Source organism: Pectinophora gossypiella, chromosome 6 (assembly GCF_024362695.1).
Source record: "Pectinophora gossypiella chromosome 6, ilPecGoss1.1, whole genome shotgun sequence".
NCBI classification, from domain to species: domain Eukaryota; kingdom Metazoa; phylum Arthropoda; class Insecta; order Lepidoptera; family Gelechiidae; genus Pectinophora; species Pectinophora gossypiella.
In genome coordinates, this window is record NC_065409.1 from 9,482,707 (window position 1) to 9,509,517 (window position 26,811).

The window sequence follows — 26,811 nt, forward strand, 5'->3', positions numbered from 1 at the left end:
TCTATAAGCTAAGTTAGATGATCCATGCTTCGGAAGGCACGTTAAGACGTTGGCCCCGGTTACTGCTTACTGATGTAAGTGAGTAATCGTTACATGAGCCATGTCAGGGGTCTTTGGCGGCTCAATAATAACCCTGACACCAGGGTTGATGAGGCTGGTATTCCACCTCACAACCCACACGATAAGAAAGAAGAAGAAGCTAAGTAGCTAGTTTATGTAGCACTGTTAATAATAACAGAATTATATTGCAAATAAAATTATACTAATGGTAATTTACAACGACGGCACAGGTTGACAATTCGTGAGTGGGTATGTACGTGCAAATTGAATATGTGATAATGAAAAGGGAACGAATTATAAATTAGCAAATATCGTGAGGGGCACGGCTGAAATTAAACTTAGATACATAATGTAATTCAGTACGATACGAAACTTCAATCCGACTACATCAAAAACCAATGGCTCCGAAAATATTTTCCGACAAGAAATATGGACTAATCAAGTAAGTTTCAACTGATATAATCTAGCCTATATGATTCCAATGCCTCTGCCAGGAGAAAACCGCGAAAATTTTATTTGTTTAAAAATAAAATAAAAGTATTCAGGCTACAGATTAAGAATAAAAACTTCCCCTTTTGAAAAAACTACAGTAAAGGGGTGTTTTCAACTAGTCAAATCAGTTACTTTTTCTGAACTTCAAAACACGAAATTACTATGGAATTTGTATGAAAAAGCAACCTGTGACGTCATAGAAAAACGTGTCAAAATGTCGCACTTATTATTACATGTTTCTTTATTAAAATTCATATATAGATTAAATAGCAAAAGAACCCGTTTTTTGTCGCATTTAGATCTGTCTTTATTTAGTAAGTTCATCATTTATCTTTGACCTAGGAAACTATCCAATTATGCGTAGCAGTGCCTCTGATTTCCAACCTCGATTTGTGGAGATCTACGTATTGTATTGTATACATGTATTTGCCTGTTTTGAATGTGGTTTATATTCGAATTTACTGTCTCGTTAAAAATACTTTTTAACGAATAATTGGTAACGAAGCATTTCGTGGATTTACTCTCTGCTAATTATGTAATGAGTAATGAGGTCTATAAAATCAAAGGCAGCTAAATGCGTCTAAGTTTTCAGAAAACAAAAAATACCTGCTATTATACTTCGAAAAGGAACGACGAGTTCTATACAACCTAGTATTTTTAAATTAAATTTTAAAGTAAGTTAGTTGCATTTCTTAGTAAAATGAATGCCCAAGTAAATAAAGCGAGTTAGCTAAGTTATATGGGGATTAGGTGCTTTTAATTTTAAATGTCTCTGTCGTCTTTTTGGCATGGTGTCGTGAAATGAGGAGAGCCGCATTCTAGAGATGTTTTTCTCCTATTCCAGCAGGGAATATTTTTGCTTTGTTAAATAAATGTAAATGCAAAATCTTCACGAAAGGATCCCGGAAATATTAGAATTTCACTTTAAAAACAATGTTTTCTTTTAATAGCTCCCTATTTTTACCGAAATCTTCATAGATGATTCATAATTTTATTACACAGAACATGAATTATGCTTAAAAAAAATTAAAGAGCGGCAATATCCAGAATTTCTACCGTTTTTCTGACTGAATTTAAGGTGTACTTTCAAATTATGTTTTATTAGCTAATGTAGGTCTCTAATCATAATCGTTAGACAGACTAAGAAACCTTTTCAAGCACACAAAAGCCATGCCTCTGGACAGTGAATTACTCGAAAATGTATCATACAATATATTTCTCAATAATTCTGACAGATTTTTAATGAATTTTTGCCAAAATAAATCAACAAAGTAATTTCTAGCAAAATCAGGTGCACGCTTTAACAATTAAGTTATAACCCTGAGACAAGCGCTAGCGCAGCGCGGCACACCAATACCTACACGGCGCATGCGCGGCCCCCTTACCCTCCCCCCTTCCTGTGCTCCCCCCACTACTGACTAGCAGATCGCATTTTGTTTACCAATTGCTGCGGCTTGCGATTGACGAACCAGTTGGTCGGCCAGCCGAACCGACCTCGCGCGCGACTCGCGGCCGTCATTATTTCACAGTCGCGCGTCGCCTGCGACGCACGCGACTCCATTCTTCGCGATATGACCCAGTGACGTGATAGTATGAATAAAACCGAAGCCCCGAGAGAAGCCGCCGCGCCCAGCGTGGCGATCCACGTGGACCACTATGACGACCCGGACAGTGCTCATGCAAAGCTTCTCGACCTACACTCACCAGCCCCGATCGTAACGCCCTCTGGGCAAATGCGAAAAGTGAAGAGCTTCACCGATACACACAGAATTCGCGACGTGAGTGCCGCTTCTGGTGCAGCATCCGCGCGATGCCTTCGCCCCTACGACCAAATCGCCACAAATCCTGAAGGTTCCGAGTGTGGGACCAACCATTATGGTGCTCCTTCTATACGCTCCCTTGCTTCAATCGGGATGGGCTGTACGGATGGCCGCAAAATGGTTATCAAGCGAGTGCCTACGTCGCCCACCGAACTGTTTCATCTAGTACGTCCTCCTACGTGAGTATTTCCGCGGGTGAAACATCCTCTTAGATGTCATTATTCAATTGACGTAACCGTCATCTACTTTTATATGCTTCATCCATTTAAAGCACAAAGTATTCATAACAAGTATAAGGTCCAGGTGAAAACAAAGGCTGTTTATGTAGAAAAATCTCATAATCTTTACCTTTCATTGGTATAAGTACTAATAAATAGTAATATTTGGTATTGTTTTATTCTCAATAACCTTACCAAATTCTTACATACGATTTCGACAAACTGTTTTCTTAAGATTATTTCTATAAAAAAGAGACATGTTAACCTTAAACTAACCTAAGAATTTTTTGCCTCATGCTCTTACATTTATAAACTATAAGTGGGTTGTTTTTTCCCTGTTTGCCAGCAATGACCAAGAATTGATTTACCTGTAAAAATAACGCCACTTTATGTATAAAAATCACAAAAAGTGAATATTAACTGAATAGCAGCTGTATTATTTAGGCTGCGACCCTGAACAGCTATGATCATGAGATGATATCAACACACCTGATTATACCGGAATTCAACACAATAAAAGATGTCATATAATGCTCATTACTAGTCACAAAGATAATAGAATATGAGTGCAATATGTCCAGCCGTAGTACATACGACAGAATCGTCAGATAAACATGAAATTAACTTTTTTTGTTAATCAAGTATCCATTGAGTTGGTCATAGTTATTCAATTTACTTGTTTGGTTTTAATTATAAATGAGTGTTATAGGTATGCCACATTAACATCAATCAAACATGAATATTTTGGCAAAATGAAAGTGATTTTTACAGTTAGGTGCATACTTTACTTTCATTTGTAATTCTCCCGCGCTTCACGAAATACCTACTCGTATAATTTGAAAGATGGTTAAAATATGGTAATTTCTTAAGTACTTACCACAAAGGAACTTGTACAATAATGAAACACCTATATTCGCGATAACGTGAACACAATTGATTGTATTGTTGATTAATATTGATGAATTATATAATGATATATTACTTATACAACATTATTATTCATCAAATAGACCGCAACAACATTTAAAATACCGTGATTCTCATATACATATATGAGTAACATAATAATATTATTAAACATAGCAGGCAAGGAGTCACCCCCCGGCCGGCCGGCGGGCCGGTCATGTCAAATCTTCAGGTTAGGTAAGCGGACCCTGTGAAAAACGGGATAACGCTACGGAAATGATAATGATGATAGCAGGCAAGGAGTGGGTGTACCATATAAATCTGTCTACCTCTTCGGGGGTATGGCTTTGAAATAGACTACTCTGGGCGCCATCGCACTCGCGTCAGACTGCGGGACAAAAGGCAAGAGAGAAACCACTGCCCTATTTTTCCCTAAAAAGTAGCATGGAGACGAATGCTACACCGACAAGAGCGTGGCTCTTGATGGCATGATGCTATATTATGCGTTATGTTGTAATATATTATAGAGTTTCTGTTGTTTTTATTAAACACATTTGCTTCATACATATATACAGCAAGCGGACTATAGAATTCCATTTGCAGCGATCCTGACACACTTCTCTTGCTTCCTCCACATTCATCAATCGCTTCATACACGCACGCCGGTTCAGAACAGATTGTACTAAACCTTTTCTAAGGACATCTCCAATTATTATTTGCTTTATATATTACGTATACTTCATCCAAAAAATTCAAATTATTCTTATATTCATTTCTGTTCAAAATATTTATGTATGTAACATTCTACTCCCTCCCTCCCCCCCTCATAAAATATAAAGTAAGTAGACAAAATTTATAAGAACGACTAAAAACAGTCACATGTAGAGATTCGCAAACCCACCTGCAAAATACTGCCGACATAATAAAAATAACCGGAAACAATTCGACTTTAAAATGGTAGTGAAGTGTCACTCAGCAGATTATACGGGATCGAACCTCTCTATAATGCGCTATCGTATGATGAATGATGATTACCTCGAAACCAATGGTGGCTAAGCTAGTAGCAGCCATCATCTCTGGGATTTAAACATATCTCAGTATCAATGATAAATTACTGAAACCAAAACTGAAAGCAATACATCACGTTATCAATGTATGCAAGTCGTGCAATAAAAAAAAGTGACGCAGACGAATCATAAAAAACAATCTAATAGAACGAAATCAGAAAAATATAATTGAGTGTGCATAATATACATTGTTTCACGCAATCAATAAAATGTTAATTCGTTAATTAAATAACCATGACAAATAAGTACAGATGATTGTATTCAATTTCAATTTGAGTAAGAGTATCAACTTCTAATGCGAAATGTTACGATAGCGTTGTTATAGAACATTTCTTCTTATTGTAGATATAGTATAATTATGGAGAATCTGTACTTATTTACTTTGGAAATGGGAATATTTGTAGAACTTGTATTTTTTACCCATTTGTTATTTCTTTTGAAATCGGTTAAATATAAGAGTATCAACTTCTAATGCGAAATGTTACGATAGCGTTGTTATACAACATTTCCTCTTATTGTAGATATAGTAAAATTATGGAGAATCTGTACTTATTTACTTTGGAAATGGGAATATTTGTAGAACTTGTATTTTTTTACCCATTTGTTATTTCTTTTGAAATCGGTTAAATATAAGAGTATCAACTTCTAATGCGAAATGTTACGATAGCGTTGTTATACAACATTTCCTCTTATTGTAGATATAGTATAATTATGGAGAATCTGTACTTATTTACTTTGGAAATGGGAATATTTGTAGAACTTGTATTTTTTTTACCCATTTGTTATTTCTTTTGAAGTCGGTTAAATATAAGAGTATGAACTTCTAATGCGAAATGTTACGAAAGCGTTGTTATAGAACATTTCTTCTTATTGTAGGTATAGTATAATTATGGAGAATTTGTACTTATTTACTTTGAGAATAGGAATATTTGTAGAACATGTATTTTTTTTACCCATTTGTTATTTCTTTTGAAATCGGTTACATATAAGAGTATCAACTTCTAATGCGAAATGTTACGATAGCGTTGTTATAGAACATTTCTTCTTATTGTAGGTATAGTATAATTATGGAGAATTTGTACTTATTTACTTTGGGAATGGGAATATTTGTAGAACTTGTATTTTTTTACCCATTTGTTATTTCTTTAAAAATCGGTTAAAATATAAGAAATAACTCAGAAAATTTTCATTTCTTATCTTCACCTGCTCTATCCTTGTCTCGAATACATTACTGAACGATTATAAATAACCCCGACGTAGCTAATTAAACGTTTTCTGTGTTGTCACCCCGCCATGTATTCGCAGTGTGTTTTTCATCATTGCTAAACGCGGGTACACCAGTTGACTGCATCTCCGGCGGTTCCGACGAACATTAATATACTCCCTCTACTAAATCAGGATGTTAACTGCGGAAAAGACCATTTTAGCTTCAGTCTTGTCCGTTTAAAAGCCAATTTCCTTCATCGTTGTGTTAATAATTCCATCCATTCAAACTACTTATTCCTAAAGTCTATCGTGTCCTCGGCATTATTAAAACGTATAAATTGTTTCGGTAATATTTATGTCAATCAATAAACGTATTGTAGCAACGCGTAAATTGTATGGTCAACGCATGTCGAAATCATTTGATTTGTTACTACCATTGACAACTGTAATGAAATGAAATAACAATCTCACAATTTTTTTTAAACGTATTTACCTCTTTTTTCAAGTTATCAAGCCTTGTTTTGTTTTATTTGATTGTATCCCTGTGATCCCACAGAGATTACATTGTTTTTGTTCCAACAACTAAACTTAATAAACCGTTATTATATGTACGAATAGAGCTTATCTGTTTTTATTAACAAAAAATGCTGTTTGTCACAACCACAACAGACCTAGAGCTACCGCAGCACAATAAGTGGAAAGGTAATAGAGTTTTGATCTGGATGCATTACCATCTTAATAAGTTTAGAGAAAGAAAATGTTCCTAAAACTAAATAAACATTCTTAGACTTTTCAAATGTTATGTAATTATGTTTTGTCTAATGTACCTATGTTTTAAACGGAAAACGGTATACCTTTGTTTGAATACAGGTTTTGCCGTTTTAGGGCTAAAGATTTACCGAGTATGTCCCTATTCAAAACCGAAATTTCCGATAAAAAATCCGATAGAACGATAATTTATGACCTCAAAACTTGCTAGTTATCAAAAGTACTATAATCTTTTATATCACGCTGATAACGCAACCTCTGCAGTCATGACATGGGAAGAAAATTTACGAGACGTCAGCTGTGACAGTGAACTTGTTGAGAAAATCTTATGAGGATTAACGTAGGGGAGTACGAAAGTAGACCTTCAAGTCCAGTAGGAGATAAGACTGCAACTCTATCTAGTGCCACGTATCTCACGCAACATTGTTACAATTGATCGTGCGCGTCTTATCGCTCGCCTACTTGATAAATTATTTTAAAATACGTTTACACACTTACACGCTGACAGCCGGATTATTGTTCTTAAAATTGTCACCAATCGCTTAGAGATAAATGCTTATTGGCATAAGTATTTTTAAAACACGAATTCAGTCGGTTATTAATGGATAATTGATTTTGTACCGCGTACGGTCACGAGCATTAATATGTATACACTTTGGTACCATGTCAAATTAACTTTTCTGACAAATTGTACTGTAAGTCTTACTAAATGTCAAATATGTTAGTGCGACAGAGTCCTAAAGTGGGTACATTATATTGCTCACGACTGTACAATATGATTTAAAATTCTAGAGCGAAACCTTTTTTCCAAAACTTTATCCAAATTGTAGAATTTACTTTCGAATAATTAAGTGTTTTTCATGAAAGACTTAAATTATAACATTGATTTTAGCTCACATAGATTTATTTATAGCATTTTTCATGGATGATTTATCGTTTTTTATCTGTAGACTATCTCAACATTTCCTTTCATAAAAAAAAATACTTCACCGATGATACAGCTTCAAAACTTTGTCAATTTAACACAGTACAATGGAAGTGAATATGATAAATTAATCTGTTTTTCCCCCTAAAATTGAAGGTATGCCGTGTGTTTGTTTCTTAAATATATCTTAAGATAGGTACCTATCAAGGTTTTCAGTCTAATCACCTGATCGTTAATCGTTTGTCGACGTAATTAAGTGAGTAAAAGCCTTTAAGCTTTATGTCGTCATTGCCATCATTCTAGGATCATCCATCTTTAATCCAAACAGCGATGTTGCCTAGCTATGTCAAGGCTAAATGCATGGAAATTTTATCATTAAATAACTTTCGAAGCGTACATAGTCACACGAGCTATAATGTTTATAATTCCACCACTTTTGGCATTAGTGTCTAATTAATGATAAACTGAAAGTATCGAGTAAAGCGACCACATTAAGACCAACATTTGACAGAACTTGTGCCCTTGTCAATTTCTACGACATTCCTAGTATAAAAAATAGCGTGAAACAATGTAAGTTTTTCTTCGAAGCCATGGATCTCTATAGTTAAACAACAAAGTGTAAAATGCAGTGTCTTGACCTTACCGCCCAGTCGGCGACAACTCTATTATAGATTGTGTTATCTGCTTAATGTATTTTAGTATTGTATTTATTTTGTAAACATGTCACCCCGTTTAAAACTTAACAGAGTGTCTACTTATTATCTCAGACACGTTACATATGAGTGAAATATTTTTTTATTTGCAAATATTTACTTTAATTGGAGTAATACCTACTCGTCATAAATAAATAACCATTTTTGCTTAATGTGGTTACTTATAAAAACTACAGGTGAATAATAAAGAAAGCAATTGTATGTGAAAAATTGGTAGGTATATACTTAAATAGTCATTGACAAAGAAAAATGGCTGAATAACGCTAGCCTTAAAATGACGCATAACCTAATGATTAGCTGATGATGTCTCGTTTTAAAACAGCTTTAATGTGTAAGGTAAAGTGTGACAAATGTACCCCTTTTAACGTAAGTATTGTTTGTCTGTGCAGGCCGCCTGATGAGGACACGGCATCGCATGACAGTGATTGTGATGAAGAGGAAGAAGATGCAGAGACCGAGCACCTCAAGCCTAGGAGACCCTTTTGGGCGAATAAAATCCAGTTCGTGCTGGCTTGCGTCGGTTACTCAGTGGGCCTCGGCAATGTATGGCGCTTCCCATACTTGTGCTATAAAAGCGGTGGAGGTAAGTTATTCAACCTTAAAATCGTTGACCTCGTAAGGTCAGGATGTAATAGTACCGCTCCCGCTCTTCCTGTGTCGTAAGAGATGTACATATAATGGGGACAGGCAGTAACGTCTTCCTGCATAAAAGGATGTGATAACTAGTTTTCACTTAGTGATCCGGACTCGCGATTCAAGGCATTTCTTATCGCCACCCATAAAATTTGACAAATTGAAAAATTTCTGTTTAACGTGCATAATCAACGCTTCCGGGATAAATACAATGTAAAAATGACACTCCAACCATTGTTTATTTTGTTCTCTTTTAGTTTCTATTAAATTCCAGACCGGACAGCTATTCATTCGAGGTTAAATGTTATCTATCAAATGGCCGCTGTTGAAATCAGTACTTCAAGAACTAGTGCAATACTATTATTCGATACTTGACTAAACGCTTGACAAAATTGACGAGAAATGGGTTATGTAAACTATCGCAAATCAAATTTTATGCTTTCGTTTTACTTAACAGCAATATAGCTAATAATATGCTAGAGTGTACCTATATATTACATTCATCTTAAAGTAACGTTTATCAGGGGGGTTAAAATGGCCACATCGAAGCAATTCATCTAAGAAAGCAATATTGCAATTTGACATTTGCGCATATAAAAGTAAGTGCGCAATACAAAAAAATGACAAATAGCAATATTGCTTTCTTAAACAATATTGATTGTTTCGATGTGGCCATTTTAACCCCCAGATATTCATTCAATTCAGATTTACAACATAAATACATTCTACTAAAATGCAGGCTTAGACAAGAATCTGAACAATCTATGATCTATAACAAATGGACACTGTATGATATTTAGAGCAAAAAAGGCATAGATAGGTATGTTAGCATTATAATATGTACACTTATCCGCTAAACTCTAATTGTTCGGATTTTTATCAAATCAAACAGAAAACAAAATGCCAGTTTATATGAAGTAGATACCTACAGAACAGACCTTTTGCTTTATTTCTCATTATTCATGCTTAAATTGTGGTTTTATGTCTATTGTCTTTCCAACTTTATTTGCTTTAATCGAGCATACCTAAATATAGCTTCTATCACGAACGAGTCGAGTGTCACGTGCATCTCTCGGCACTTCATTTGTCACCGTCACTCCAGCGGTTTGGTACAGATAGACCTATAAGACATAAATAGAGTCCCTTGAAAACAAACCAAAAATACTGTGTGTAAAATATATAGGTAATACTAGCGACTATCGGGTGCAATGCTGAGGAAAAAATGAAATTATTTACGACATCACATCAAAAATAACAGTATTTCTCCACTATTTAATAGATGTTATTATACATATAAACCTTCCTCTTGAATCAGTCTATCTATTAAAAAAAACCGCATCAAAATCCGTTGCGTAGTTTTAAACATTTAAGCGTACATATGGATATAGGGACAGAAAAAGCGACTTTGTTTTATACTATGTAGTGAAGCTCCCAAAGTACTTAAAAGATGAAACTAAAACTAATTTCTTGATAAAAATCTAAAAACAATGCTAATTAAACGGAGTTATTATACTATAGACGAATTTTTAAATGATAAGTTTTGATTGTAATACACACTTCCTCTCTTCCCTTCAACGTTGCTGTGCCCTACAGGGTCCATGTTTTAGTTCCTATGCCTATGTAACATCCCATTATACTACATGGAATGCAATAAATAATTGAGTATTGAGTACGTATTTTAAAAAATGACAAAACTAAAATGTATTAAACAGTACAAAGACTACCTAAGATAATATGAGACATTTGACAAAAAACATGTTACGATCTACAATTACACACTAAACTGTCACGCCTTAGAATTTCCTAGATAAAATCGTGACCAACATTCGTTTTATGGCGGATTCTTGGTAAACGATAAAGCCTATGTATATATTTGTGTTCAATTTCAATGAGAAAACTTATTTTTGCAAGCCACTACGCACTTGGTAAGTATTAGCGCTAATAAGTTGTCCTCTTGGTCAGTGTCAATTCACTCATTAAGGTGACAATAGGATCGTGTCCGGCGTGGCCATGCGACACTCAGGAGGATATCATCCGACGCGTTTGCCGTTTAACATCATACTTAGTAGAATTAGTAATGCACGAAATTCTACTACCTACTTATACATATATCTATGTCGATGAGTACCTATCTTACAATTTTTACGAGTAACATGCAAATAAACTCGACTAAAATAGGAGCAAGGAGAAAAGAACAAAACTAATATACAGTTGATTGAATTAAATGCAAACTTAAAATAAATTAAATTAGAAAAATAGAATTGTTTCTGTCGAAGTGCCATCGTGTTTAAACACTCGAAATTTTCAATGAAGCTAATGTTTTAAGTCGACAAAAGATTATCAGCTGTACGAATGAAAACTGAAGGCGTCATCATTTTAATCAAGCGTCATGTATTGTAGCTGTTATCTAGGTACGTCCAGATAGAGAATGATATGATGGAAATAAAAATAAAAATCTATTTATTTTAAATATTATTGACAATAACAGTGTGTGAAATCGTGCGCCGCCGGGATGTTTGTGTCTCCACGCGCTAACACACGCTACTTCTCACTGAGGCACCAATACAAACCGACAACACTACAAATCGGTGTGAATTACAGCTGATGCCTTCAGTAAACTGATACTTAACTACTCACACACGACCACTAGAGATATCAAATGATTTACTGCTCCCATAGTTGGTTGGGTAATGATGTCTTACTTGCATATACAAAACATCTCATTGTACACATACCTACTGCGAATCATTTGTTTAAATAGTTTCATTATATTGATAAAGACTTAAATTGTGTAAAATGCCAATTATAGGAAAAATGTTGAGCCTTATAATAATTCACTGTAATTGACGAAGCAAAGAACTTCTGAAAAACTTTCGAATGAACAGTAGTTCATGTGGATCTTAGAATACAAATGGATTAATCATACAATTATCAGAAATTAACATTATCGGGCGATTTATAGTATCAATGTATTCTTACTAAGTAGTAGTTGTGTAGTAAAATAAGATAAGTAGTTAGTCACCTGACGTATACACGTATTGATACTTAGTAGATACCTACGGCGCGATATTGACTTCCTGTATAACTGCAGTAAGATGTCGGCGTGTATGAATAACGTGAAGTGAGATAAGCAATCAGAAACACAAGAAAATGGCAGCAGAACTAAATATATTCTTGTGGTGAATTTCTAGGAAAACTACGTCTAGACAGACAAACGACAATAGCTAAATTAGCGAGCAGTTTTGAGCCAACGAGTAGGTTAATTACGGCGGTTCCTGTAGGTCAATTTGTTGATATCAAGGATACTGTTAAGGCAAAATGCTGTCCAACTACATGTAATTGGTACTCATTAGGATTCGTTCTGATTATTGAACAGTTCAGCATCGTCTCCGCATTCTCTAATCCCGAGCCTGCAAGCAAAGCTTATCTCGCTTACACATTACAACAGAAGTAAAATAACGAACAGCATAACTAACGTCGTAGGTTGCACTTTTATCGCACCATACATACCTGAAGTAGTAAAATAATTGTATTGTTTCGTTTGTTGCAGGTGCTTTCCTCATACCGTACTTCATAATACTCTTAGTATGCGGCGTGCCCATGCTGTTCATGGAATTGGCGGTGGGCCAGTACACGGCACACGGGCCCATAGGGGCGCTTTCGCAAATATGTCCACTCTTTAAAGGTAAGACAACATTTGCGTAATGAGGATTTTCACACACATATTATAAGACATACCTATAATATTGGGGTTACTTTTAAAACATTTATTTTAATAAATTAACAAGGCAATTAACTTACGAAATTAAGTACCTACTTACACTTGCTGCAGAACATACTACTGACAAAGTATTTTTTGTAGAAACTTAACATTAATACGGCGGTAGGAAGCCGACTCTATAATTTTCCTTCCCTTTAATACGGTAGATATAAAATTATTATTATTTACATCAATTGAAGAAGGAATCATACCCACGGTGAAGCCGCGTACTGAAGAATGCTCCATACCCCCTCCGATTGACACAAGGAATAGTGTGGTAAGGGAGTGTATTGGTGTGAAAGAAAATTTTGTGACGAGAATTGAGAAGGGGTTACTTAGACGGTTCGGACATGTAGAGAGAATGAATGAATAACTTGACTTACAAGTTGCAAGTTGTAGAGTCAGAAGAGGAAGGACTAGGCGAACGCGTCCAAAATTCAGGATGTTTTAAAGAAAGGCCAGGGGGGTTAAAATGGCCACATCGAAGTAATTTATCTAAAAAGCAATATTCCAATTTGATATTTGAGCAGATAAAAGTATGTGCGCAATGCAAACAAATGTCAAATAGCAGTATTGCTTTCTTAGATGAATTGCTTCGATTTCGATTAACCCCCCAGGTCAAGAGTACTTTAAGCCGAAAAGCATGCCTGAAGAAACACAAGAGGTGTGTCAGGTTCGTGGTTCATGGGATTCCCTAGTCTCTGCCTACCCTAACTCGCCATCTTGTGTATATACATCAACTATTAAACAATAGGAAATCCTAGGTATTCCTAAGCTAATTTACGTATAATGGCTGTATAAGGAAAATAACATTACCTACATAAACACCAGTTGGAATGTCAATTGTAATTCATTACCAACATTCTATTCTTATTAGAGCACAATCTGTGGAATAAAAACAAATAAAAGACAATTTTCGAACATTTTCATCATCTCCTGTTATCCCGTTTTTCACGGGGTCCGCTAACCTAACCTGAAGATTTGAGAGGTCCGGTTTTTTACAAAAGCGACTGCCTGCCTGATCTTCCAACCCGCGAAAGGAAAACCAGCCCAATATAGGTTAGGTCACAAACCTCCGAAATACATTTCACGATGTTTTCCTTCACCGTTATAATTATTTATGATCCAAACATGAATTTGAAAACAAGTTTAGGCCTATACTGGGATTTGAATCTGCGACCTCAAATTGATATTCAAGCATTCTACGGACCGGGCTATTTTTGATTATTTTTTGTTACTTAAAATTCAAAAATGACGGCGGCAAACTGTACTATGATGTCAACACCGCAAATACTGAAATAATTTCGGGGTTCTACATCCTCGATACTGAACCCTAAACTAATGGGTGGTAGATTACATATTTTTAAACGACTGTTGATAGCAAGTTATAGGTATTTATGGTAATGCTAATGAAAAGTGAATGCAACTTTAACCATAACGTTTCCCGTTCCAGGCGCCGGCCTCGCAAGCGTGGTGATCTCGTTTTTAATGTCCACCTACTATGCCGCAATCATCGCGTGGGCAATTTACTATTTCTTCACGTCGTTCAAGTCCGAAGTACCCTGGGCGAGCTGTGCCAATCGGTGGAACACGCCGCAATGCTGGGTGCCCTACCACAACCACACCAAGCCCAACGGCTCCCAGACACCTACGGAACAGTTCTTCGAGTAAGGTTTGATTTTTGTTACACGCCCAAGCAATACCCTTTACGTCTGCTACGCAAAAACTCTACCGTAATCCTCTAATAAGCCAGCTCGTATAAATATAAAGAGCATACCAATGTAAAAGTTGAATGTATCCAGGTAGAATCATGAAGATAACACATCCTGGTTGATGCGTTTTACGTCATATTAACAATCACACACGAACAATCTTAATATTTAGTCGCTTCCGGTTTGAATATATCTATTACCTCACTGTCCACGCGTCCGGACAGGATGTTATAGATACGTCAGATTAATAGAAGGTTATTATTTTTTATTGTTTGTACACTATAGTTTAATTATTATTTTACTAATCAGTAATCAACAACGCACAGTATAAAAGACGATCCCTATTTTATAGTTAATTAACTTCATTATAATGTCTGTAATAAAACTAAGTAATTTACGTTGTTGTATCTCGATATAAACATATACGTAGAGTTCACGCAGCAGAATACTAAGTATGAATTATGTATTTGCAGGAAGAAGGTTCTGAGCATGAGTGATGGTATTGAGTTCCCCGGTGGCATGCGGTGGGAGCTGGCAGCTTGCTTGGTCTGTGCTTGGGTGTTAGTCTACTTCGCCCTATGGAAAAGTATCAAATCTTCCGCCAAAGTCCGCTACATCACCACTACACTTCCCTTCCTGCTGATCATTGTATTCTTGGGCCGATCACTGACGCTGGAAGGTGCCGACGTAGGCTTAAGATTTTTCTTCAAGCCGGATTGGGAACTGTTAAAGCAATCGAGGCCCTGGGTGAACGCGGCGTCACAGATCTTCAACTCGATCGGCATCGCGTTCGGATCCATGATAATGTTCGCCTCGTACAATCGCTTCGACAACAACTTCCTGCACGACACGCTGGCCGTGTCGCTGGTGAACGCCGTCACCAGCCTCATCGTCGGAATATTCACCTTCGCCACTATCGGAAACATTGCATTCGAACAAAACACATCAGTGAAAGACGTCATCGCTGATAGTAAGTATCTTAGATATAATGTCTTAAATAAACTTTATCTTCATGTCTATGTTTTGTCATTATCTAAATGTATTCTCCCTGTTTCCAGGTCCAGGTTTGCTGTTCGTCGTGTATCCTCAGGCTATTGCAAAAATGCCGGCATCACAGTTATGGGCCGTATTATTTTTCTTCATGTTCCTTTGTCTTGGACTTAACAGTCAGGTGAATATTCTAATATTTATCTTAATAAGTCTTTGTTGTCAACATACGACATTATTTGACCAATTTGTGTTGTTTCAGTTCGCGATTGTTGAAGTAGTGGTTACGTCAATACAAGACGGATTCCCTGACATGATACGCAAGCGGCTCGTATACCATGAGTTGCTGGTGCTGTTAGTTTGTGCCGTGTCTTTGGTGTGGGGTCTACCGCACATAATACAGAGCGGCATATTCTTGTTCCAACTCATGGATTACTATGCTGCTTCTCTGAGCATCACATACCTCGCATTCTTCGAAGTAGTCGCCATAGCCTGGTTCTATGGCGTCGGCAGACTATCTCGAAATATCAAACAAATGACTGGTATGCATTTAGTTTTTCTACTTACGTAACCGCTTTCGTTGTTTTAAATAAATTGATGTCTGCAACGGAAAAATGTTGCGACACTTGCAAGACAGTGGGCACGCTAATAATAGGATTTGTAGCCCAGTTTCCGACCCACGCTGAATCCCCTCCGGAGTTGAAGTCTTTGACCTGTCTGGACCTAATTTTGTCATTGCGTTTCCGAAAAGACGTCACTGCTAATATTCTCCGAATACGAGAAAATATACTTTCGTTTCTATACCATGAAACACAGTGGATGATTCAATATAATCCTCTCGTACAATGATAGACTGGCTTATTAGCCAATCCAGCATTTTTAAAGTAGTGTAATGACAATATTCGTCATTGTTATGAATAGCTTGCTTGATACACTTGTTATTTCGAGGTTATTATATTGTAAAAACATTTCCGCTTAATCGTGACATATTGTGTACTATTCACAAATAATATAAGTACTTATATACAGTCGGTATACCAGTTTTAACTAGTTACTAAGCAATAAAATGACAAGTCCGTCAACAATATTAATATATTATAATCTCTCGAGTTGACGTAAAATATGCCAATGTTTGTCTGGTTGTGCAAATATTTAGACTCCGGTTTATGAGGATAAAAGAGTTACAAATGTTTCAGGTCGTTACCCGTCGCTGTACTTTCGAGTGTGTTGGCTGATAGCGGCGCCGGCGCTGCTGCTGGCGCTGTGGGTGGCAAGCCTGGTGGACTACACGCCACCAACTTACCGCCAATATGTTTACCCAGCCTGGGCACAGGTCCTCGGTTGGATTATAGCATCACTCTCCCTACTTTGCATACCAGTGTATGCGGTCGTCGTTATTATTAGTTCCCCCGGGAAAACCTTGGGAGAGGTGAGTTATTTATTACGCCAGATACATAATTAAGTATGACTATTCATTCGAGTATTCGAATTTTAAATTATCATTCATAATAATAAGTTTCAACAAGTTACCTATTTTTAAAAATAGAAACGCTTCAGTTCGATGATGAGTTCCATGTGTGTTCTAATTTTGTGAGCTAAAAGCGTTACATAAAATACCTATTATCTGCAACCGTGATATTTCACTGTCTAAGTCCCACATCAATCATATAGAGTCACACGAGTCGAGTATTCCCGAGGACGGTAACATTCTACTATATCGCGCAGACCTTCCGCTTCCTCAATCAGCCGCCTCAACCTTAACTTGCATTGTAAATATTTTATGTTTCGAGATAAATATGTACATCGATAAGATAAATATGCAATGTTATTTCTTTTTTCAGAGACTACGTCATTCCATACGCCCGGCATCGATATGTGAATGTGGTATTAGTGGTTGTGACATTTGCTGTTCCGAGTCTGATCCTCCTGAAGATAAAGTGACGATCAACTAGTCCATACAGTTTAGGTCATTGGTGAAACAAATACAAGTCGTGTGAGACACGACAAGTACTCTACCTACTTTAACGATATCAATAATAAATAAGACAATAAGATAATAGAACAAGACGTTGTACCATCATTATTATCATTAATTTACACTGAGGCGGAGATCGCACTCGACCTAAAATCATAATCATGTAATGGTGACACAGTTTTCTTCGTACTCGAGTTGTAAATGTGCGCAGGCGGCTAAGGTGTGACTCGGACAACTTCACGCCGATCACTCATTATGTAGATTACACACAGATAACAAGCATTTATAAGGAATTTACGTGTTAATAAACAATGACACACTTAGCGGGTAAAAACACATAGGTACGCGTTTTAAATAATCCTGTGTCTGATACGTAACTAATAAATCGCGCATCTTTTCGATTTTGAGTGGTTATTGAGGTACAGATTTAATATAAATACCGTGTACGATACGAATCTACCTACCTACGTGCTCTTAATGGCCCAAGAGGGGTTAAAAAGCAAAAGCAATTTGACATTTGCGCATATAAATGTACACAAATGTCAAATAGCAATATTGCTTTTTTAGATGAATTGCTTTGATGTGGCCTTTTTAACCCCCAAGGTCACGAAACTATCGAAACCTTCGCAGGTTTACCACGCGGTTACCATGTTATTATAGGCATATCATCAAATTCGAATATTTATTGTAACTGAAAACACTTAGTTTTAATGTTGACATTCCAAAGTTATATTGCGAGACTGTTAGTGACGATGTATGTATCTCGACATATCTGATGGCTATCATTGTGTTCATTCTGATATGATTTGCGGGCCAGCCTACTAACATTCAACTAAAAGGGCTCAGTTTTGCATTGATAAGATAACAGTGTATAAGTTAGCTTTAAATTGGGTATCTATCCCCAAATATCTACTGATCAAAATCATTTTGTTTTTAATCCTCAATATTCAATATGTTAAAATATTCTATTGCTTATGTAATAAGCCTATTTATACAGTTTCCAAAACCACAACTTGTGATGAAAGACATTCCAGTAGGAACTACTTTTAAGTGTAAGTGATAAGTTGAATAAGTATTTATTCTTAGAAATTACCATTTGAAGTGTTTAGTGTAAGAAACATAACTGCATCACGCCTGTATCCCCAAAGGGGTAGGCAAAAGTGTAAAGAATATGCACCCACTCCTCACAAGAACAAAATGTAATAAAACAAACTACTGATATAACTACTCAATCAAATATTACACTGATGTTAAATAATATACAAAGTACAATATCTCCATACCATATCTATTATAACAATGATGAATAAATCTAAATTATGTAAATATTTGAATTGTAAATACATAATTGACTACTGTCACTACTAGAATTATAAGAATTAAATAAGTACACAAAGGAAACAAATCTATGTTTTATTTAACATCATACTTATATCTAAACACATAGTCAATATATACTCTAGTTAGATTAGGTACCTACAATAAAAATAAAGTCATACCATACAAAAGGGAATTTATTTTCTTTTTTTCTTGGGGGTAACAGGTACTTCATCTTCATCATCACTTTCTTCATCATCTTCAGCTTCCATAGTTTCAGCTGTAATATTCAAAAATATATCAGATTTTAATTAATAATCTCATGTAATGACTGAAAAGATTAGATATAGATTCTTTCCTGGAGACAAATTGTTTAAACAGTTTTGCAGGTCATTGCAAAATTGTATATTTAGTATTAAGAAAAATAAGAGGTACAGTAAACCAAGACAGATATCTCACTACAAAGTACATCTACCTTAGGACTGGACTCCTAAATAGCGACAATGACTGTTATCTTCTGATAGCCCACCTCAATTATGAGTTTTACAAGTGTTTAGCCAAAGATAACTGTTTCATTAGTTAATTCATCTACACAACAGGTTTATAAGTAAACCACAACTTCCTTCATGGTAATTGATTAGACTCTAATCATTAGAGAATTCAATTAAATAAATCATTTTCTCGCTCAATATTTGCATGCCTTACAGTTAAAAGTTAAGGTTCCCTCCACTAAGGAGAAATAACCTAACATATTCTAAAAGTAGTTTTAGGTTAAAATAAACAACTACAATTTATGTAGGTCTCAAAATTAACTTGTGTATATTTACAATCGGTATATTATGTCGAAAACCAACCTGTATCTCCAAAATTTTCAATCAAATTAGTTAGTGCAGCATTGGCACTCTGTTGAAACTCTTCCAAAGATTTCACAAGATGACATGGTTGTGTACTAGTTTCCTTTTTCACTGTTTCTAATACCTTCCCCTCTTCTTTAATTACAAGCTTTATTTCTTGTAACATATTTGTAGTAATTATTTTATCTATTTATGATATATACGCAAAAATCAAAACAAATAGACGAACTGTCACTGTCAAATATTTTAAGTTTCTTTTTTTAAGACAAGGGACTATAATCCGTACAGCTTTGTTTGAGTATATTTGTACACCACTTGTTTGATCACCTGCAAAAAACGGAACGTTATAATAGATTTTTATTATGAGGAATATACAATAGCCGTTGAGAGTAAGCGAGATAACTGTTTAAATTTTTACTTAGAAATATTGGTTACTGTTAGTGACTATAATAATAACTGCTACAATTTACTCGTAAAAGAAGCGCATCACATTTGAACATCGATTGTGATCAGCTGATTTATTTTGCAAATGTATTTTTACAAAAACAATTCTCTATTTGAAACTAATTATGTAGAATTAATTTGAATATGCGTGAGTTCGGAAAATTTGGTCCTTTAATTGGCGCCATCGATGAAGGAACTTCAAACGTAAAATTTCTGGTAAATATAGCTCATTGTTTGTCGTACAAGGTTAGGAGGCTTTTGATACATTAACAAATACGCGGGATCACTTTAAACTTTATGCTTTCAGATATTCGCAGCAAATACTTCGGAAGTTCTCACATATCACCAAGTCACGTTAAAAAGATTCAGCCCGCAGGAAGGGTGGGTAGAGCAAGATGCTTTAGAAATTCTAAATGCTGTCATAGAATGTATAGAGGTATGTTAAACTAAAGATCGTACGCTAATGTTAATTTATCAGTGACCTTGTTCATTGTTTTCTATAGTTAAAAACCTGTGTGTCTAACAACATACTCAAATAAATATTGTTGACTTTGTTGAGTAGATACCGTTAATCAAGTAGTAACTTCGTTAATGGCTAATCTTTAAATTAAAAAAACTTCATTAAAATAATATTTAACGCAAGCTGTAGTTAACTGTTAATTCATGATAGAAATTGTATTTTGTGTGTCATCATGTTAGTAATTTAATTATAATTAAATCGGTACGGGCTTTGGTGGTATAGGTAAGACTTAAAAAATCTATAAAATTGGAATGATTCATTAGAACTTGTAATATTAATTTTAGTATTTGTCAGAAATTTTCCTATTAATTTTCCTAGCATGGCGGGGTCCACACCATATTTTTTGCCAAATAGTACGATTATTACACCTATTAATGATTAAGTACTTGTGGCAAATTTACGGAATATACGGAACTGAAAGTGAATTCATTGCTTGAAATATTAACAGTGTTAATTAACATATTAAGGATCTTGTACCCAGCTACGATTGTTGGTAAAGTATATAGAAAACCTACCTATATACTTCTTTACATATACCTACCTTACCTGTTTTCATTCTCTCTTCTTTCTTTTCAAGTTTTTTTTTTACTTTTCAGGTAACAGCCGACAATCTACGAAAGCTCGACATTAACCCAGAGGATGTTGTTGGAATCGGCATCACAAATCAAAGAGAAACCACCATAGCCTGGAACTCAGTAACAGGACAACCACTTTATAGTGCCATAGGTAAAGATTCAGTGCTGTTTTCATTATTTAAATGAACTATACATACCTTAGTTCATACAATATTGCATACCTTTATAATATTATTTATATTATATCCATTCAAAAATTTTTAAGAACACAATATGTAAATTTCTTGTTTCAGTTTGGTTAGATGTAAGAACTTCAAAGATTGTTGATGAATTAACCAAAACGAAGGGAGCACAGTGCGTGCATGCTGTCACTCAAACCAGTGGGCTTCCGTTATCAACATATTTCTCATCTGTTAAGTTAAAATGGCTGTTACAAAATGTGACCGCTGTAAAAGAAGCAGTGGATGTGGGGGAGTGTATGGCAGGCACTGTGGACTCCTGGTTGATATGGGTGAGTGTAGTTATTAAAAAAAATATTTATAAAATAATTTTATTTAAGACAATTTTTGCCTTTTTCAGCCTTTCTTTTCATAAGCACAGAAACACAAACAGTATGTAATAGTGACCAAGAAAGTATATAGGTACATAAAATAGAGAAAACTACCAATGTGACAAAATGAAATTTCCATGACTAACATACCATTAACATTAACATTAACTTCTTCGTAGTGCTTAATTTTTAACTAATTTTTTTATTGACGGATTAGCAATTAGTGAAGGTAATTATTTGATTAGATCAGTATTGTTATTCTATTATTCACAGAACCTTACAGGAGGTGTTCATGGTGGCATTCATGCTACAGATGTGACCAATGCTTCCCGAACACAACTCATGTCACTTAGAAGCTTACAATGGGATAAGTCACTGTTACGGTTCTTTAACATACCACCACAAATTTTACCAAAGATAAAAAGTTCTGCTGAAATATATGGATATATTTCATCGGGACCTCTCCTAGGTGTGCCTATTGCTGGGGTAAGTAACATACTAATAAAGAACAGCTTAATAACAAAACATTGGTTTACCCAGCCTATGTACACTATCTTCTATTGTCATGAAAGTACTTTGATTTTTACAGTGTCTTGGAGATCAGCAAGCAGCTCTAGTCGGCCAAGGTTGTATGAGATTTGGACAAGTTAAATGTACTTTCGGCACTGGATGTTTTCTTTTATACAACACAGGTGATAAAAACATTATTTATATCCCATATCTTTATCGTCATTAAATTTTTAAGATTAGATAAATGATTGTAGTTTCCATAGAAATTCGTATGATCGCCATTCACAACCACATTTAAATATGTATCCAAGAATAATAGTGTTCTCATCTCACAATATATTGTTGGCACTCAAAGCATACAGTAGTGCATAGGACCACTTCTCTATATTATTATTTGCTCCACAAATGGTAATATTTCATTTCAATATGTTGCATAATTTCTTCTTTAATTTCCAGGCGATTCCATAGTTCATTCACAAAATGGACTACTAACGACAGTCGCTTATAAGCTCGGCCCTGATGCACCCCCTGTGTACGCTTTAGAAGGATCGGTAGCCATTGCAGGTAACGATTTTTAATTGGAAAATATCTTCCATCAATAATTTTTCAGACAGAAAAATCTTCTGTCTATGTATTTACATTGCTATGATTTTTTTTAAATGATGACATGGATTTTTTATTTTATTTTGCCGTTGATCATACGTAACAGAAAGGAATAACATTTTGCTATTTATCAGATATTAAAACCACCTCACTGGTTCCCCAGGAGACACATTACAATGGCTACAACAGGGCTTAGAAATAATGAACGATGTGTCGGACACGGAAGCCCAAGCGGGTTCAGTAGATGACGAAGAAGACGGAAGCATTTGTTTCGTTCCAGCATTTAATGGCCTATATTCGCCGCATTGGAGAAAAGATGCCAGAGGGTATGTAAAATATTTAGAAGTTTCCAAGATAACGGTAAAATCGCCTTTGAATTTGGTATTGGTGTCTTGTTCGTTTCACTTATCTCTTTTAGACTAGTCCAGAGTACTCTCGCTGTTCGTCTCACTGAGATTCATTTCATTTACAGTTCATTGGTTTCCAGAGTAATGTGCGGTTTGACCAGCAAAACCCGGCGGGAACATATAGTGCGGGCTGCATTGGAGGCGGTTTGCCACCAAACACAATCGGTGACCACAGCGATGGCTGCGGACTGCGCGCCGTTGCACCGCTTGCTTGCTGACGGTGGCATGGCGCAGAACACTTTGTTTATGCAAATGCAAGCCGATATTCTTGGGATTCCTGTGGTGCGTAATGTTATAAAAAGTTAGGTTGAATCCAATATTAAACATGAAAAACACTTTTGTTTCTAAAAAAGCACTATTGTCGTAAATCATCTTTAAGTAGCTATTTATTTGTATTGACCGCATACGTTATCAAGGCTATCAAGTTAAATGACGTATATAGTACCTGTCTATAAATAATTGCGAGTTTCGTCATGTCTTGAATCATTAAATGCTTGTTCCAGATCCGTCCTTTGATGATGGAGAGCACATCTTTGGGAGTAGCGATAGTGGCAGGGCGGGCGCTGCGGGTGTGGCCAACCTCGACTCCTAGTCCGCCAGCTGATACGTTCATACCAGCTATGACCAGCGAAGGTTCCTTTCTCTATACTTATTAGAACGGATCACTTATCTACTCGACAGTTTCGTTAATTAGTCATTTTCGTTAACTGGTCAGTTATCAGTTATTATATTTTTAACATCAGTTAAAACCGAATTCTCAATATCAATATGTTTCGCACAATTTTCAGTAAAATTACACAATATTTTAAATCGTAAAATCTCTTACGCAGCAGTAAAAAAAAATAGATTACGTACATGCGTCACTATGATGAAATTACCACATAACATAACGTAAATAGGCAAAAAATTGTGAATTACAGAACGTGAGATTCGGCGAGTCAGATGGGAAACGGCGCTCGAAAAATGCATGGGCTGGGTAACTGATAGCTCCCAGGCTTGTGAAGTGGAACCTCTAGTCGAAGAGCCAGATAGAACAACTGCAGTCCTACCTCCTGGACTATTTTTTATAGGTACTGCGCTTCTAATGATAATAGCAGATAAACTTAAATCCCTTTAGTCATTGCGAGCTCAAATGAGTAGTGATTAGATTATATCAATACCTCCATTACTTAGACTGTACAAAAGAGTATTAACTTATTCTTACAATTTTATGCAATTGTTGATTTTTTGTTGTCATAATAAATGTTATAGACCTTTAAATGACTTGTTTCTCTTATCATTAGCATATGTAACTATAATTATACCTAAGGCATAAAAGAAAAATAAATCAATTGAGTTATATAGTTTATTGAAAATAATTTGTAGAAAATAAATACAAAATGTAGATAATTAACCTATTGAAACATAGCTTAGTTCATGAATAATAATCTATCCCTTAATAACTGCAATAGGTCTTAATTTAACTGTCTTCTTGCTGATACCAGCTTCATGGCAAGTATTTACGACATCAGTTACATTCTTGTATGATTCTGGAGCTTCTTCCATGACTAGTTTAGGTGAAGCCACTCTTATAGAAATGCCCATTGTATCTAGTTTGTTTAGGACTTCCTTGTAGTCTATGTTGCGCCTAGACTTCGCTCGGGATAGAGCACGACCCTGGAAAACAAGTAATCATTAGCACTGTGCCAATACAGGTAAAGAGGTAAAAACATGATCACCATGTACTTACAGCTCCATGGCAGGTGGATCCAAATGTTTCAGTCATGCCCTGTGCAGTTCCAGTGAGTACATAGCTGCATGTGCCCATAGTGCCACCAATAAGTACAGGCTGGCCAGTCAGTTGGTAGTCCACAGGAATGAGTGGATGATGTGGAGGAAAAGCTCTTGTGGAACCCTAAAAACATAATAAAAATCAAAAAACTGATACTTAACTAAAGTTAAATTAAAATTTACACATTCACTGTGTAAGAACCACACATGAAGTAATAAATTTAAAACTCATACAAGTATGTCCCATATGTGGGGCACTAGGGAAAGTTGGAAAATCCAACAGAATTTTTTACATGTTTTTTTCTTGCCATAGTGAATGTAGTATATAAATTTTAAAGTGTTTATTGAAATAGAACATTGCATGTGAGGGGTTGATATCTAATTTTCAATTACACAATGAACAAGTATTATTTTAGACTTACCTTCCTGTGCACCAATAGTGTCTTTAGTTTACCATCTACAATGTGCTCCTCAGATTTTGCAATATTGTGGGAAACATCATAAATAACATGCATGTCTAAGTCATCAGGAGCCATTTTGAACTGTTTTGCAAATGCCTGCCTGGTTAGGAATGTCATGGAGCTGCGATTGACCCAAGCAAAGTTAGCTGCGGCTGCCATTGCCTTCAAGTAGTCCTGACCTTCTGGAGAGTTTATCCTTGCACAAGCCAACTGTCTGTCATTGGTTTCAATATTGTCTCTCTTCATAGCTTTCTCCATCTGTACAAGAGCATCAGTGGCTACCTGATGCCCAAATCCTCTGCTTCCTGAGTGGATCATGACACAGACTTGACCTATTCTCTCAAGGCCCATTTTGCCCGCAGCATATTTATCATAGATTTCATCCACTACTTGGATTTCAGCATAATGATTGCCAGCACCCAAAGTTCCCAACTGAGGTAGACCCCTCTTCTTAGCCCTCAGACTGACTTTGGATGGATCAGCATTTAACATACGTCCATATTCTTCACAGTGCTCTTTGTCTTCAGCCCAAACATAACCTTCTCTCAGTGACCAGTCCATTCCCATCTCAAGAGCTTCCTCCATGTCTCGAGCATTCATAGGTATGATACCTTTGGATCCCACTCCCACTGGGATGTGGTCAAATAGGCTTTGAGCCAACTGCTCCTGGAATAAAAATATTCAAATAAGTAATGACAGTAAAAATTTAGTATCTACTTGTAAACAAACAAAGGTGTTTACTACCTTAACTGGCAATACATCCTTTTCCTGTAAATTAGTCCTGACAAGACGCACACCACAGTTGATATCAAAACCTACTCCACCAGGGGATACAATTGATTTTGGGTCAGACATATCAAAGGCTGCCATATTTCCTGTAAATTATAGTAAATATTTAAATGTATTGTAATTTCATAATTTAATTGTACTATAAATAGGAAAACAAAACAATACATGACCATAATTTGTAGCTTACCAATACAATTCACACTTAATTATTATTATAGAGGAAGCATTTGCATCACATTGACGTCTTTGATAATTGATTAGATTACACATTTGATTACATTCATTATAAAAAGGAATTGCACAACATTACATTAGAATATTACCTATGGCGAAACCATATCCAGAATGTACATCCGGCAAGCCTATCGACCGGCCCACGATCCCCGGTAAAGCCGCCACATTTGCTATTTGCTTCACGCCGGGAAGAAAACCGCCGGTCATCCCAGGTCGACATGAGTTCCTCAACTCCTCCAACATCAATTTTTCCAGGTGCTCGTTCACGTAAAATACACCTTCCACATTCATGTTAGGTTGGAATCCCTTCTTGATTCTCCAACAATATGGGTTAATTTTCTCCAAATACTTCAATTCTTCATTATATGATCTAACCACCATCTTGAAAGGATTTTATCCAAGTTCTTATGTATCGACTATTGAGCAAAATTTATCGCTTATTTACCTATTCACACCGAAAGCAAATATACTAAACTAATGCAAGCTAGGCGGACTAACGCCAGCTATTTATTTTTTGCTTGGCATTTTTTGACAA

At 35.8% G+C, this 26,811-nt stretch overlaps 3 protein-coding genes and 1 long non-coding RNA gene across 5 annotated transcripts; 2 read left to right on the forward strand and 2 right to left on the reverse strand.

The window, feature by feature from the left end:
• Nucleotides 1-1,993: 1,993 nt before the first annotated feature.
• Nucleotides 1,994-18,647, forward strand: LOC126367419 (sodium- and chloride-dependent GABA transporter ine-like). Its single transcript, XM_050010920.1, has 9 exons — nt 1,994-2,551; nt 8,565-8,758; nt 12,359-12,493; nt 14,022-14,235; nt 14,754-15,250; nt 15,339-15,451; nt 15,530-15,809; nt 16,464-16,696; nt 17,109-18,647. The coding sequence occupies exons 1-9, from the start codon at nt 2,145-2,147 to the stop codon at nt 17,217-17,219; spliced, it is 2,184 nt and encodes a 727-aa protein (XP_049866877.1). The 5' UTR covers nt 1,994-2,144; the 3' UTR covers nt 17,220-18,647.
• Nucleotides 18,648-18,743: 96 nt separating this feature from the next.
• LOC126367432 (uncharacterized) lies at nt 18,744-19,615 on the reverse strand. The gene is made up of 2 exons (XR_007566487.1): nt 19,414-19,615; nt 18,744-18,839 (listed from the first exon to the last, which is right to left on the reverse strand). It is a non-coding gene; the product is annotated as an uncharacterized LOC126367432 (long non-coding RNA).
• A 273-nt stretch (nt 19,616-19,888) lies between these two features.
• LOC126367421 (glycerol kinase-like) lies at nt 19,889-24,282 on the forward strand. 2 transcript variants are annotated; one of them, XM_050010922.1, is made up of 11 exons: nt 19,889-20,073; nt 20,165-20,293; nt 20,974-21,103; nt 21,246-21,463; nt 21,776-21,988; nt 22,092-22,194; nt 22,469-22,576; nt 22,779-22,941; nt 23,088-23,304; nt 23,526-23,655; nt 23,943-24,282. In XM_050010922.1, the coding sequence occupies exons 1-11, from the start codon at nt 20,002-20,004 to the stop codon at nt 24,137-24,139; spliced, it is 1,680 nt and encodes a 559-aa protein (XP_049866879.1). In that variant the 5' UTR covers nt 19,889-20,001; the 3' UTR covers nt 24,140-24,282. The 2 variants fall into 2 exon arrangements, with proteins under 2 accessions (XP_049866879.1, XP_049866880.1); XM_050010923.1 differs by having other exon boundaries at nt 19,890-20,073; nt 23,103-23,304.
• A 71-nt stretch (nt 24,283-24,353) lies between these two features.
• Nucleotides 24,354-26,803, reverse strand: LOC126367423 (RNA-splicing ligase RtcB homolog). The gene is made up of 5 exons (XM_050010926.1): nt 26,366-26,803; nt 25,998-26,128; nt 25,215-25,919; nt 24,752-24,916; nt 24,354-24,678 (listed from the first exon to the last, which is right to left on the reverse strand). Exons 1-5 carry the CDS (start codon nt 26,655-26,657, stop codon nt 24,451-24,453), a joined length of 1,521 nt encoding a protein of 506 aa, XP_049866883.1. The 5' UTR covers nt 26,658-26,803; the 3' UTR covers nt 24,354-24,450.
• Nucleotides 26,804-26,811: the final 8 nt, after the last annotated feature.

What these genes read in the sequence shown, in the direction of transcription:
- LOC126367419 (XM_050010920.1), top strand. Translation starts at nt 2,145, where the DNA reads ATGAATAAAACCGAAGCCCCGAGAGAAGCCGCCGCGCCCAGCGTGGCG. An exon ending in GTGCTATAAAAGCGGTGGAG is followed by an intron (nt 8,759 to 12,358) that starts GTAAGTTATTCA and finishes CGTTTGTTGCAG; the next exon opens with GTGCTTTCCTCATACCGTAC. An exon ending in GAAAGACGTCATCGCTGATA is followed by an intron (nt 15,251 to 15,338) that starts GTAAGTATCTTA and finishes CCCTGTTTCCAG; the next exon opens with GTCCAGGTTTGCTGTTCGTC.
- LOC126367421 (XM_050010922.1), top strand. Translation starts at nt 20,002, where the DNA reads ATGCGTGAGTTCGGAAAATTTGGTCCTTTAATTGGCGCCATCGATGAA. An exon ending in ACCACTTTATAGTGCCATAG is followed by an intron (nt 21,104 to 21,245) that starts GTAAAGATTCAG and finishes TTCTTGTTTCAG; the next exon opens with TTTGGTTAGATGTAAGAACT. An exon ending in ATATTCTTGGGATTCCTGTG is followed by an intron (nt 23,305 to 23,525) that starts GTGCGTAATGTT and finishes TGCTTGTTCCAG; the next exon opens with ATCCGTCCTTTGATGATGGA.
- LOC126367423 (XM_050010926.1), bottom strand. Translation starts at nt 26,657, where the DNA reads ATGGTGGTTAGATCATATAATGAAGAATTGAAGTATTTGGAGAAAATT. An exon ending in TGGATATGGTTTCGCCATAG is followed by an intron (nt 26,129 to 26,365) that starts GTAATATTCTAA and finishes TATAATTTACAG; the next exon opens with GAAATATGGCAGCCTTTGAT. An exon ending in AGGATGTATTGCCAGTTAAG is followed by an intron (nt 25,920 to 25,997) that starts GTAGTAAACACC and finishes TTTTTATTCCAG; the next exon opens with GAGCAGTTGGCTCAAAGCCT.